General features: G+C 45.2%; 1 protein-coding gene across 5 annotated transcripts in view; it reads right to left on the bottom strand.

Annotated features, from left to right (window-relative positions):
- Nucleotides 1-13,895, bottom strand: part of PDE4B (phosphodiesterase 4B) — a 315,672-nt gene that overhangs the window by 94,896 nt on the left and 206,881 nt on the right. For all 5 annotated transcript variants that reach the window (XM_075832791.1, XM_075832792.1, XM_075832790.1 and 2 more), the window contains one exon: nucleotides 5,263-5,457. In XM_075832791.1, coding sequence (XP_075688906.1) covers nucleotides 5,263-5,457 — 195 coding nt within the window. The remainder of the gene's footprint in view (nucleotides 1-5,262; nucleotides 5,458-13,895) is intronic.

Below are 13,895 nucleotides of genomic sequence, written 5' to 3'. Positions count from 1 at the left end.
CGTTATACTGAAGAGACAAGATGGAGGGAGGAGGAGAGCGTTATACTGAAGAGACAAGATGGAGGGAGGAGAGGAGCGTTATACTGAAGAGACAAGATGGAGGGTGGAGGAGAGCGTTATATTGAAGAGACAAGATGGAGGGAGGAGAGGAGCGTTATACTGAAGAGACAAGATGGAGGGAGGAGGAGAGCGTTATACTGAAGAGACAAGATGGAGGGAGGAGGAGAGCGTTATACTGAAGAGACAAGATGGAGGGAGGAGGAGAGCATTATACTGAAGAGACAAGATGGAGGGAGGAGGAGAGCGTTATACTGAAGAGACAAGATGGAGGGAGGAGGAGAGAGTTATACTGAAGAGACAAGATGGAGGGAGGAGGAGAGCGTTATACTGAAGAGACAAGATGGAGGGAGGAGAGGAGCGTTATACTGAAGAGACAAGATGGAGGAGGAGAGCGTTATACTGAAGAGACAAGATGGAGGGAGGAGGAGAGCGTTATACTGAAGAGACAAGATGGAGGGAGGAGGAGAGCGTTATACTGAAGAGACAAGATGGAGGGAGGAGAGGAGCGTTATACTGAAGAGACAAGATGGAGGAGGAGAGTGTTATACTGAAGAGACAAGATGGAGGGTGGAGAGGAGCATTATACTGAAGAGACAAGATGGAGGGAGGAGGAGAGCATTATACTGAAGAGACAAGATGGAGGGAGGAGGAGAGCATTATACTGAAGAGACAAGATGGAGGGAGGAGGAGAGCGTTATACTGAAGAGACAAGATGGAGGGTGGAGGAGAGCATTATACTGAAGAGACAAGATGGAGGGAGGAGGAGAGAGTTACACTGAAGAGACAAGATGGAGGGAGGAGGAGAGCATTATACTGAAGAGACAAGATGGAGGGAGGAGGAGAGAGTTATACTGAAGAGACAAGATGGAGGGAGGAGAGGAGCGTTATACTGAAGAGACAAGATGGAGGGTGGAGGAGAGCATTATACTGAAGAGACAAGATGGAGGGAGGAGGAGAGAGTTACACTGAAGAGACAAGATGGAGGGAGGAGGAGAGCGTTATACTGAAGAGACAAGATGGAGGGAGGAGAGGAGCGTTATACTGAAGAGACAAGATGGAGGGAGGAGAGGAGCGTTATACTGAAGAGACAAGATGGAGGGAGGAGGAGAGAGTTACACTGAAGAGACAAGATGGAGGGAGGAGGAGAGCGTTATACTGAAGAGACAAGATGGAGGGTGGAGGAGAGCGTTATACTGAAGAGACAAGATGGAGGGAGGAGAGCATTATACTGAAGAGACAAGATGGAGGGAGGAGGAGAGAGTTATACTGAAGAGACAAGATGGAGGGAGGAGAGGAGCGTTATACTGAAGAGACAAGATGGAGGGTGGAGGAGAGCATTATACTGAAGAGACAAGATGGAGGGAGGAGGAGAGCGTTATACTGAAGAGACAAGATGGAGGGAGGAGGAGAGCATTATACTGAAGAGACAAGATGGAGGGAGGAGGAGAGCGTTATACTGAAGAGACAAGATGGAGGGAGGAGAGGAGCGTTATACTGAAGAGACAAGATGGAGGGAGGAGAGGAGCGTTATACTGAAGAGACAAGATGGAGGGAGGAGGAGAGAGTTACACTGAAGAGACAAGATGGAGGGAGGAGGAGAGCGTTATACTGAAGAGACAAGATGGAGGGAGGAGGAGAGCGTTATACTGAAGAGACAAGATGGAGGGAGGAGGAGAGCGTTATACTGAAGAGACAAGATGGAGGGAGGAGGAGAGCATTATACTGGAGAGACAAGATGGACGGAGGAGGAGAGCGTTATACTGAAGAGACAAGATGGAGGGAGGAGAGGAGCGTTATACTGAAGAGACAAGATGGAGGGAGGAGGAGAGCATTATACTGGAGAGACAAGATGGAGGGAGGAGAGGAGCGTTATACTGAAGAGACAATATGGAGGGAGGAGGAGAGCGTTATACTGAAGAGACAAGATGGAGGGAGGAGAGGAGCGTTATACTGAAGAGACAATATGGAGGGAGGAGGAGAGCGTTATACTGAAGAGACAAGATGGAGGGAGGAGAGGAGCGTTATACTGAAGAGACAATATGGAGGGAGGAGGAGAGCGTTATACTGAAGAGACAAGATGGAGGGAGGAGAGCATTATACTGTAGAGACAAGATGGAGGGAGGAGGAGAGAGTTACACTGAAGAGACAAGATGGAGGGAGGAGGAGAGCGTTATACTGAAGAGACAAGATGGAGGGAGGAGGAGAGCATTATACTGAAGAGACAAGATGGAGGGAGGAGGAGAGCGTTACACTGAAGAGACAAGATGGGGAGAGGAGCGTTATACTGAAGAGACAAGATGGAGGGTGGAGGAGAGCATTATACTGAAGAGACAAGATGGAGGGAGGAGGAGAGAGTTACACTGAAGAGACAAGATGGAGGGAGGAGGAGAGCATTATACTGAAGAGACAAGATGGAGGGAGGAGAGGAGCGTTATACTGAAGAGACAAGATGGAGGGAGGAGAGGAGCGTTATACTGAAGAGACAAGATGGAGGGAGGAGGAGAGCGTTATACTGAAGAGACAAGATGGAGGGAGGAGAGGAGCGTTATACTGAAGAGACAAGATGGAGGGAGGAGAGGAGCGTTATACTGAAGAGACAAGATGGAGGGAGGAGGAGAGCGTTATACTGAAGAGACAAGATGGAGGGAGGAGGAGAGCGTTACACTGAAGAGACAAGATGGAGGGAGGAGGAGAGCATTATACTGAAGAGACAAGATGGAGGGAGGAGGAGAGCATTATACTGAAGAGACAAGATGGAGGGAGGAGGAGAGCGTTATACAGAAGTGACAAGATGGAGGGAGGAGGAGAGCATTATACTGAAGAAACAATATGGAGGGAGGAGGAGAGCGTTATACTGAAGAGACAAGATGGAGGGAGGAGGAGAGCGTTATACTGAAGAGACAAGATGGAGGGAGGAGAGCGTTCTACTGGAGAGACAAGATGGAGGAGAGCGTTATACTGAGCAGACAAGATGGAGGGAGGAGAGCGTTCTACTGGAGAGACAAGATGGAGGGAGGAGGAGAGCGTTATACTGAAGAGACAAGATGGAGGGAGGAGGAGAGCGTTATACTGAAGAGACAAGATGGAGGGAGGAGGAGAGCGTTATACTGAGCAGACAAGATGGAGGGAGGAGGAGAGCATTATACTGAAGAGACAAGATGGAGGGAGGAGGAGAGCGTTATACTGAGCAGACAAGATGGAGGAGAGCGTTATACTGAAGAGACAAGATGGAGGAGAGCGTTATACTGAAGAGACAAGATGGAGGAGAGCCTCTGATCACATATCTACATGACATCTGGCGCGCAGTCACATGATAATTGTGTGGTAATAATAGGTACGACGACCTCATTGTGACGTGTACTGTATGTATTTCCGTCAGACATGATGGGTGATGTCGTTTTAAGATTCCTGAAGCTGCTGCTGCTGACATCGTCCTGGTGACATCTGAGAGCTGCTCCGCGCTGAATACTTGGGTCTTTCCATGAGACATCGGCCCCCGCCGGCATCTCCGCCAGCTGCTATTACATCTTTCCTTCCTGTAAACCCTACATAACCTTGTGATGCCGATCCTGAATATGATCTTCATTCCATGTGTAGAAAAATCCAAAATCTACATAAAATAACCCCAATAGTCTATTGCTGACAAAAAAAAAAATGTCCACCTTTTATCACCATGTCATTTTTAGGTCCAAAATTCAGCTCCAATTAATTTCTTAATATATCTTTATAGCGGTCGTAGATCCGTTTTTCTGATACAGAACTCCAAATAGAAATAGATTTAAACACTAACATGCTTAATACCTGCAACCACCACCAGAGGGAGCTCAGGAGCTTACTGTTCATACATTGAACTCAATAATTACACAGTATGCGGTAATCTCCTGAGCTCCCCCTAGTGGTGGCTGCAGGCAGCAGTAATTTTGTTATGTAAGGCCCTGTTCACACAGAGTTTTTTTGCAGGCAGAATATTCTGCCTGTAAAAATCAGCTCTGTTTTTTTTTTTAAAGTGGTTTTGCACCACAGGTGTTTTTTTGCCGTGAATTGTGCCACATTTTTTTACCTCTTTCTTCAACAGGCAAAGGAAAATACAGCAAACGGTTTTTGCCATAAAACGCGTCAAAAACCGCGTCGGCCGTTCGGGGCGTTTTTTTCCGTCTCTCATTGATTTCAATGGGGTTTTTGAGGTGGAAAAACACCTCAAGATAGGGAAAGTCACTTATTTTTCCCCGTGAGCGTTTTTTTCCTCCACCTCACATTGAAATCAATGGGAGGCAATTTCGGCCGTTTTTTGCCGCGGTTTCCGTGGCAAAAAACCTGTAAAAAAACTCAGTGTGAACTGTGTGTATGTTCACACCCTTAACCAAAAAAGTTTAAAAATACGGAGCGGTTTTTAAGGGAAAACCGCTCCTGATTCTCAGACGTTTTTTAAGCCACTCACGTTTTTCGCAGCATTTTTTACGGCTGTTTTTGGAGCCGTTTTCAATAGCGTCTATGAAAAACGTTTCCAAAAACGCCTTTTTTTACGCGGCCGTTTTTCAAAATACTTATTATTTTTTATTGTCCAATGGGGGGCAGTGTATAATTTACGCCAGTTTTCTGGTGTAAATTATAATAAATTTGTCGAGCTGTAGTGACTCCGCCCCTTATAAGCCACACCTTTTTTTTAAAAGCCGCGACGTAACAGACCCAAAAGTCACAATTTTTAACACAGATTATGATTTTACGGCCTTTTTTTCGACTTTTGCAGAGGATTTGGAGCTCTGTATCAGAAAGACCTCCATAAAGATATATTAAGAAATTAATCGGAGCAAAATGTTGGACCTAAAAACAACAGGGTGATAAAATGGACGTTCAGGGTAATGATAATCTTTAGGTCTATGATACTAAGGAAGTTTATACCATTGGTCATAACAAGAAAAAAACTCGTTTCAGATTTTCTTCATCGTTAGTGATAAATGACCATCATTCCCATCATCTTCTATATCTTCCCATCATCTCTGCCCCTGTAGTGACCCATCTTAAAAAATTTCACAGCCCTTCTCAGATGGAAATCTTCCCCTATACTCAGCTGTAGCTACTGAAAACCTCTGTGGTGATCATACACTGGTAGGGAAAATAGTCAGACTGGTGAGAGGAATCAGGCCTACGTCATGAGGAGGATCGCAGGGATCACTTTACTAAAAGGAAGCCATCTTGACTTACTGCTCACTTGCAGCCGAGGAGTTCCGGGACATAGTCTTTGGTGATAGATCATAGTCACTGTCTGACCGGTAGAGGAAGGATTCCCGGCGCTGGTTGTGACTTGGGAAGTTTGTGTGGAGAACGAGTCCTGAGCCCGGGCTAATTTGGTGGTCCAAGGGGCTGCGTCCTGCGGCTGGGCCATTTTCAACATCAAAACTGTAAATAAAAATACAACGAAACAACATTTAATATCATCACGCTGTTACTGATGCATATACAGTGTGGCAGCCTATACACAGCGACATAATATACACAGCGACGTCATATACACTGCGACATAATATACACAGCGACGTCATATACACAGCGACGGCCTATACACAGTGACATAATATACACAGCGACGTCATATACCCTGCGACGGCCTATACACAGCGACGTCATATACACAGCGACGTCATATACACAGTGACAAAATACACAGCGACGTCATATACACAGCGACAACCTATACACAGTGACGTCATATACCCTGCGACGGCCTATACACAGCGACATAATATACACAGCGATTACCTATACACAGTGACATCATATACACAGCGACGGGCTATACACAGTGACATCAAACACAGATGCGGCCTATACACACACACACACACACACACACACACACACACTGCCTATACACAGTGACATCATACATAGAGACTGCCTATACACAGTGACATCATACATAGAGACGGCCTAAACACAGTAACATCATAAACACAGCGACTGCCTATACACAGTGACATCACACACACACACACACACACACACACACACACACACACACAGCGACTGCCTATACACAGTGACATCACACACACAACTACCAACTTTCATACACAGCCACGAACTAAACACAGCGACAGACTATACACAGCCACATCATATACAAGGTGACGGCCTAAAAAAAGCTAAGTGGAGCCAAAAGGGCACATTTCCGCTAGCACCACTGTCACTTGATACCAGTAATCGGTGGGAGTCACATCAGTCGAACCCCCACCGATCAGACATTGACGGCATTTCCGAGCAATAGGAGACCGTTGTCCTAAGTGATAAACTTCTTTATTTAAGATGATCACAGTCTGATAAATCATCTACATAATAAAAGAAATTCAAATTCACTGCAAAGCAACATCATCATCTGCACTTTACGACTTGTTTATCGCTCACATGCCAGTAGAGGGCGCTCATGCATTACAAATAATATCCCTGCCCGAGCCGTGAGAGTCCACATGAATAATGAGGTCATTACCACTCACATTGGAGGTTCTGATAGAAGCCTCCATTGTGAAAGGCGAGTTTATGATGGCGAACCAAACCAGCGCCGTTTAACGTTAAAGCTTCATGTGAATATAATAATACAAAGAATTTACAGATAAAAATAGATGCCATTCACAATTCCCCCCAGGCAGCAGGCGATACCTGACAGAGATCACTCACCAAGTACCAGAATAGACCGAGTCGTGCTCCCCGTACTGCAAGTCAGTGACTATGATCTACGACTTGGACTTGGATACTAATGCAGAATGAGAGTTCTCATCCATCACATTCATGTTATTATAGGAGGCTGCAGGAAATGACATTTATACACCACAAAAAGCAGCGATTCTACATCAATAACACGGACTGGAAACAGGAGCTTACAATCTAATACCGCAAGGCCGGGACGAGGCTGCTTCTTAAATAAACAAGAGCTTACAATCTAATACCGCAAGGCTGGGACGAGGCCGCTTCTTAAAGAAACAAGAGCTTACAATCTAATACCGCAAGGCTGGGACGAGGCCGCTTCTTAAAGAAACAAGAGCTTACAATCTAATACCGCAAGGCTGGGACGAGAAACAGGAGACATCTAGTAATCTAGATCTGAAAAGACATCGGATTTCCTAATGTCTGATGTAGTATTAATAACTTTAGATGTAATAAGGGTTATCGCTGGGCCCTATGCATTTTGGGGTCCACCTCCCGCAAGGCCGAATTATAGGAAGGATAAAAGAGGCAATTGCCCAAAGGCCTCCACCACCCGGCTCCTTCCAGACACTCCCTGCTGCAAGATTTATAAGTGATCCTCCGACGATATAACAGATTTAATATGTGGCAGGAGAGGTGACTATGCGGCCTTTAATGATATTCATTGCTAAGAGTTTGAGCTCCGATGTAAAATCTGCCTGCGCTGCTAACTACAAGAAATATGGTGGAAGAGTTTACATTTTTAGTGCTATAGGAGTAGGGGGATAAGCAGCTGCCCAACATGGCTGATTCTGTTTATGGGGATAAGCGGCATCAGCAGCCATTGAACAAAGTCTTCTAATTTCCACATTCTGAGGGTATGTTCACACGGCCTATTTACGGACGTAAATCGGGCGTTTTTGCCCCGAATTACGTCCGAAAATAGCGCCTCAATAGCGCTGACAAACATCTGCCCATTGAAAGCAATGGGCAGACGTTTGTCTGTTCACACGAGGCGTAATTTACGCGCCGCTGTCAAATGACGGCACGTAAATAGACGCCCGCGTCAAAGAAGTGACCTGTCACTTCTTGGGGCGTAATTAGAGCCGTTATTCATTGACTCCAATGAATAGCAGCGCTAATTATGGCCGTAATTGACGCGGCGTTCAAGCGCCTGCACATGCCGTTACGGCTGAAATTACGGGGATGTTTTCAGGCTGAAACATCCCCGTAATTTCAGCCGTAACGGACGCCCTCGTGTGAACATACCCTGACTGTAAACAGCAGACATCAGGGGATAGTGGGGCTGCCCTCCTACACATTATATGTCGATAGTAGAGCAAAACCTGTTTAAAGGGTAACTAAAACGTTCAACAAACTTCGGACATGTCACAGTGAGGGTATGTTCACACGAGGGCGTCCGTAACGGCTGAAATTACGGGGATGTTTCAGCCTGAAAACATCCCCGTAATTTCAGCCGTAACGGAATGTGCAGGCGCTTGAACGCCGCGTCAATTACGGCCATAATTAGCGCTGCTATTCATTGGAGTCAATGAATAACGGCTCCAATTACGGCCAAAGAAGTGACAGGTCACTTCTTTGACGCGGGCGTCTATTTACGCGCCGTCATTTGACAGCGGTGCGTAAATATACGCCTCGTGTGAACAGACAAACGTCTGCCCATTGCTTTCAATGGGCAGATGTTTGTCAACGCTATTGAGGCGCTATTTTCAGACGTAATTCGGGGCAAAAACGCCCGAATTACGTCCGTAAATAGGCCGTGTGAACATACCCTGACATGTCAGAAGTTTGGATTGGTGGGGGTCCGAGCACTGAGACCCACACCAATCGCTAAAACGAAGCAGCAGAAGTGTTCGTGTGAGCGCTCAACCGCTTTGTTTCTGTTCGGCTTTTTCCGGAAAGCCGATGTATCGGAGTACGAGCTCATAGACTTTCTATTGGGTCCGTACCCCAATCATCGATTTCTAGAAAAAGCTGAACAGACACGAAGCGGCTGAGCGCTCACACAAGCACTTCTGCTGCTTCATTGTAGCGATTGGTGCGGGTCTCAGTGCTCGGACCTCCACCAATCAAAACTTCTGACATGTCTAAACATTCAACAAACTTCTGTTATCCTTTAATCCACAATACAGAATTTCTGTCCTCCTCACGTCGGCTTATTCTTAGTTTACCTGTGCACTTCAAAGTTTTTGCCCAACATTAAAGAGATCCACCCTGCTCATAGTCTAATGATATTGTTTAAACTATTGGTTGTAAGAACAAGTTGTCATGGCCCCTCCTCTCTTAAAGGGGACCTGTCACTAGCTCCTACAAAGTGAGTTATTAGACTCACATAATTGCCACTGTGTCTGCAAGTCAAGCGTTGTTTATTCCTTACTTCTGCGTACCCTTGTTGCTGAGATATTGCCCCCACTTTATTTATTAAAGAGTATGTAAAGGAACCGCTGGCTAGCCAAGTGGGTTTGGCCACCAGCGATTGCTAGCTCCGCCCATTGACAGAGAGCCTTTGATACCGACCTATCAGCGTGAGGCTGTTTCCTCCAGACACTCCTAGGCCAGCGTCATCTCGTGAGACTCACACGGTGACGCTGGCCCTAGGAGTGTCTGGAGAAAACAGCCTCACGCTTATAGGTCAGCGTCCTAGCTCCGCCCATTGAGAATCGCTGGTGGCCAAACCCCCTTGGCTAGCCAGAGGTTTATTTACATATTGTTTAATAAAGAAGGGGCAATATCTCAGCAACGGGGGTACGCAGAAGTAAGGAACAAACACCGCTGGACTCACAGACACAGCAGCAATTACGAGAGTCTATATCTCACTTCGTAGGAGCTAGTGACAAGTCCCCTTTTAAATCCAACCCTACATTTCTCTCACTAGCTTAGTTTTCAAGGTTCTTGACAAAAGACATATCCGCATGGGGATCGCAGGGGTGGAAACAAGTACATTTTATCCAAAATGTCGTGTGGAGGTACAGTTCTCGAGATAAGGGAGGACCCACATTGATGGCTGATGAATTACACCCCTCCTTGATGTCACTGTCTCTAAAGAATTAATAGGCTTATATCATGAATACTGGTTTGCAACGATGGAAAGACATTTATACAAATACGTGGACACAAAATAAGGAGCTAAGGTAAAAGCTAAGCAGCCAAAATATTGCTCAAAAATGCAAAGATTTATTGGAAAAATGCAATACCAACAATCACCACCAGGTGCTGCACTGAACCCACATAATAGAATTTAAAGGGATTGTTCACCCTTATCTCCTTCAGCCCTGCTGACAGTGAACTATTATCAATAGACTGCCCAGGTGTCCACATTTCTCTGCAGCCGAAATCTAGTATTACACAACCCCTATTGGAGGCAATGAATGGTGATCTGATATATGGTCGCACTTTGCAACAGCCCTCTCTCCTACTAACAAAGGCGTTTCAGAGCGGGGGACGTCTATGACGTCCATCTGTAGAATAACGGGTTATAATCAGCTGCCAGGCATCTCAGGTATCGCTAATCCTACTGTGTAAGCAAGGAATGCGAAAAAAATAAATCCTATGCATACATTGTAAATTACACGTGAGGTTCTTTAGCTAGAAAAAATAAAAAAAAAGGGTCTCCTCACGATGAGATGTCCATTGTGGACCTACTGGTGGGGAAATCTAGTGTCACACGACGACTATTCAGATAAAAGCCTGAAGCAGTTTTCAATTCTGGCTCATAATGGGGAGCCCCGTACCCCCTTCTACTATGTGCATATGCCCTAATTGGACCAGATGGATATGGGTTGTGTTCATGAAATAACCCTTTTAAAAGAGTCATCCACTTTGGACAATCCTATCTCGTTAGAAGGAAGTCCCAATGAGCAGCTATAATCTGTGATGGAACTCGGCAGTACATTTTTCTGCAGCGCCTCTACAGGAGAAATGAAGCATTACACAGTTTGCCTTGAAATCAATGGGCTGTACATGTAATGCACTGATGTGCCGGGTCCTCCAAATCAAGAGAGGCTCTTTGTAGCTGCTCTTTGCTCTGGATAATAGACAAGTTTCCTAACCCAGGGACCCCCTTCATTAACACGGATTCCCCTTTAATGTCCATAGAATCATATTCATATTATCAAATCATCGGTTCTGCCATAAAGACTTTGCAATGAAGAGTTAACTCCTCAATCAGTTGATGAGAAGTAAAAATAGGATCAAAGGGAAGCAGAACAGAAGAAACGCTAATTACATCATAATTAATTTAGGTCGTCCCCACATAGATGGCGGATGATAACGGGGATATTGTAGAAGGATGTGTCATGTTTGTAGGGTTAATGACCTGCAGCAGATGTCAGATTATCAGTCGTCTGTACGAGGCGGCTCCTCGCTGCCGGATCACAAAACGGTTCCCAAATCACATTGATTAATTATTCACTAGATGATGCTTAATGATCATCCCAAAGCTACAGTGAATATGATTATACTGCGGGAAGGCAGATACCTCATTGTCACCATAGCTATTAAAAGCTCTTGATTGTGACCATACACGGAAACTGTTACGACACAAACAGTTAACGGTGATCACCGGTTCCGGGTGTTTCTTACAAATTGAGGAGTTACTTTAATTACAGGGATTGTTGGCTCATAACAAAGCACCTCTGTCTATATGTCATCCCTCCTGACTTGTCTGTAAAGTAGAAAATTGTATTCCCAAAAATCACATTCTGGAGCATCTTTTCTTAGAACTCTGTGTTGTACCGTTCCTCTGTTATTCCTCCTAGAAATGTATGAATAAATTGACAAAGGGGTGTTACGGTTTCCCTTGTGAAAGGGGCGTGTCCCTACACAGTCTGAGATTGTGGGCACTGATTGGACAGTGTCATGTCTGTGTAGGGACACGCCCCCAACTGGTAACACCTAGTTGTCAATTTACTTATACATTTCTAGGAAGATTAAAAGAGGGACAGGCTGTCCCGGACAGCACAATGCAGAGTTCTCAGAACGATGTTCCAGAATTGATATTTCATGGAGAAGTTTATAACGAAACAGACATGTCAGGAGAGGCGACAGGTCTTCTTTCATAAAGGAAGGGGGGCTCGAGACCCTCTTTATTAGCCAGCGGAGAGCCAAAGCAAAGACAAGCCAGGTACCCCCCTATTCAAATAAATTACATCAAAAGTACCCCCAAGACTATGATCATATACTGTGCTACACCTTAAAAATGGGGACAGTGTGAGTACCCCTAGAGACATGGTGTGTAACTAGAAAGTGCTAGCACCCATACCAAACTTTTGTAAGGACCTGATGTGGCAGGGGGGGGGGGGCATGGGGACCTTCTTGACTATAGGACCTGGTCAACACTACGACCCTTATAGTTCTGCATGAGATCCTAATCCATTATCTTAGATCATGATATTTTTTCTCATCATCCTGTATAATTCATTTCATAAGGTAAAATTAATTTACAAACATAAAGCAAAGTAATATTTTCTCCGTGCAGGCGCCGTAACAGTGAAGCGACCCATTACTGTCCGAAACAAGACACCAAATAATGTGAATAATTCATCAGTAACCGGTCAGCGGTGCAGAACACAGAACTGACTCAGGACGGGAACTGGAACCGGACCCTTAAGAGGAGCCGCTTGTACGGCGCAGTCAGCGCTCTGTGACAACGTCAACAAAGCTCCGGAGTATTTACTATCCCATCGGCTCAATGGAAGAAGAAAAAGTCGCTGTGACCTTCTGTGGTTGTTCAGATCCTTCAGAGTCGGCCATTTTTAAATGCCAGGGATAATAAAAACCTGTATCTTCCAATATGAGGTCTGTCACCCAGCTTTCCCAGACTCCTGAATGTCATATCTGTCTAGTTATGCAGCTAAACGTCTCTGCTTCCGTCTGTGCATTAACTAGTTTTCATTCCGGAAAGTTGGGTGGGAATTGATATTGCCGCCATTAAAGCTCACACAGGGGTTATTTATTACACAGCTTTCCGGAATGATAAATCGGTCTAATTAAGAAAAGGAGAAGTTTAGCTACATAAGGGTGCAGTCACACGTGGCAGATTTTGTTGCAGAAATTTAGACAGATATGACATTCAGGAGTCTGGGAAAGCTGGGTGTGGTGTACTCTTGGGTAACGGTAAATTCTCTGATTATTTTACCACAATGAAGATTGTAAAGAACCTTTCACCACATTTTCCCCAATGAAATGAGGTACACAGGTCCTCTACACCATGTTGGGGGTTACCGCTCATTTTATTAATTTCTGTAAAGTGGAGATTCGAGACCCCAAATCGAAAAGGAGTGCACGCAACAACTGAGCCCCCCTATTTATCTTGTGATTGGGTGGGTGCCATGTTGGCCCAGCAGAAAGTTGTCATGAGATAGCAGTGACTCATCGCAACCAATCCGGTTGCAGCTTTCAATTCAAAAGGGCCTCTGAACAAAATGAGAGCTGGAATCTGATTGGTTGCTATGGGCAACGTCCTCACTTTTCCTCTGCCTCTGTATTCTTGAGGGTTTTCTCCAGTTTCTGTTTACATTTTAAGATGGGGAACAGATTCTGAGCCCCACTGGTCCACCAGGACGCGTACGAGTGAAAACATGGAGGTGCCCCCTCCTGGTACATACCCTCAGACACTAGTTGCCCCCCACTAGGTACCCAAACACATTAGATAGAAGTAGGGTGATATTTGGACAATTGTTCGTACGACGTATATTCTATAAGCCGACTTATCTATACACATTTCAGATGATATTTGCCGTAATAGTCGTGAAATTTGCCCATACATGTAGAGGAGACAAAAAGAATAATGGCCGGAAGTGATGTCATAAAAATGACGTTGATTTCCACACGCTTGAATTTAACCCCTGCCTATTCTTCACCTCCGTGGGTTGGCATTGACAGACGATCATGTCCGGTTAGCTCAAATGACAATATATACATTCAACTTCTTCCAACGTTTTCAACATGGCCGACCTGATTAGTAGAAGACGACTATCTGCCATTGGTCAGCTGTAACGATGGTTCGGTTAGAATTTCCAGGACGAACATTTGTTATTGTCGAAATCGTCCACTTTGGTCTAATGTGTATGGACACCTTTACTCTTGTGTGTATCCGTGACTTTGATCATCTATAACCCCTCCCCCATGTGTGGTCC

This window comes from Rhinoderma darwinii, chromosome 7, assembly GCF_050947455.1.
Source record: "Rhinoderma darwinii isolate aRhiDar2 chromosome 7, aRhiDar2.hap1, whole genome shotgun sequence".
Classification (NCBI taxonomy): domain Eukaryota; kingdom Metazoa; phylum Chordata; class Amphibia; order Anura; family Rhinodermatidae; genus Rhinoderma; species Rhinoderma darwinii.
The sequence above is the reverse complement of the archived record's forward strand: the minus strand, read 5'-3'. Positions and strand labels throughout refer to the sequence as shown.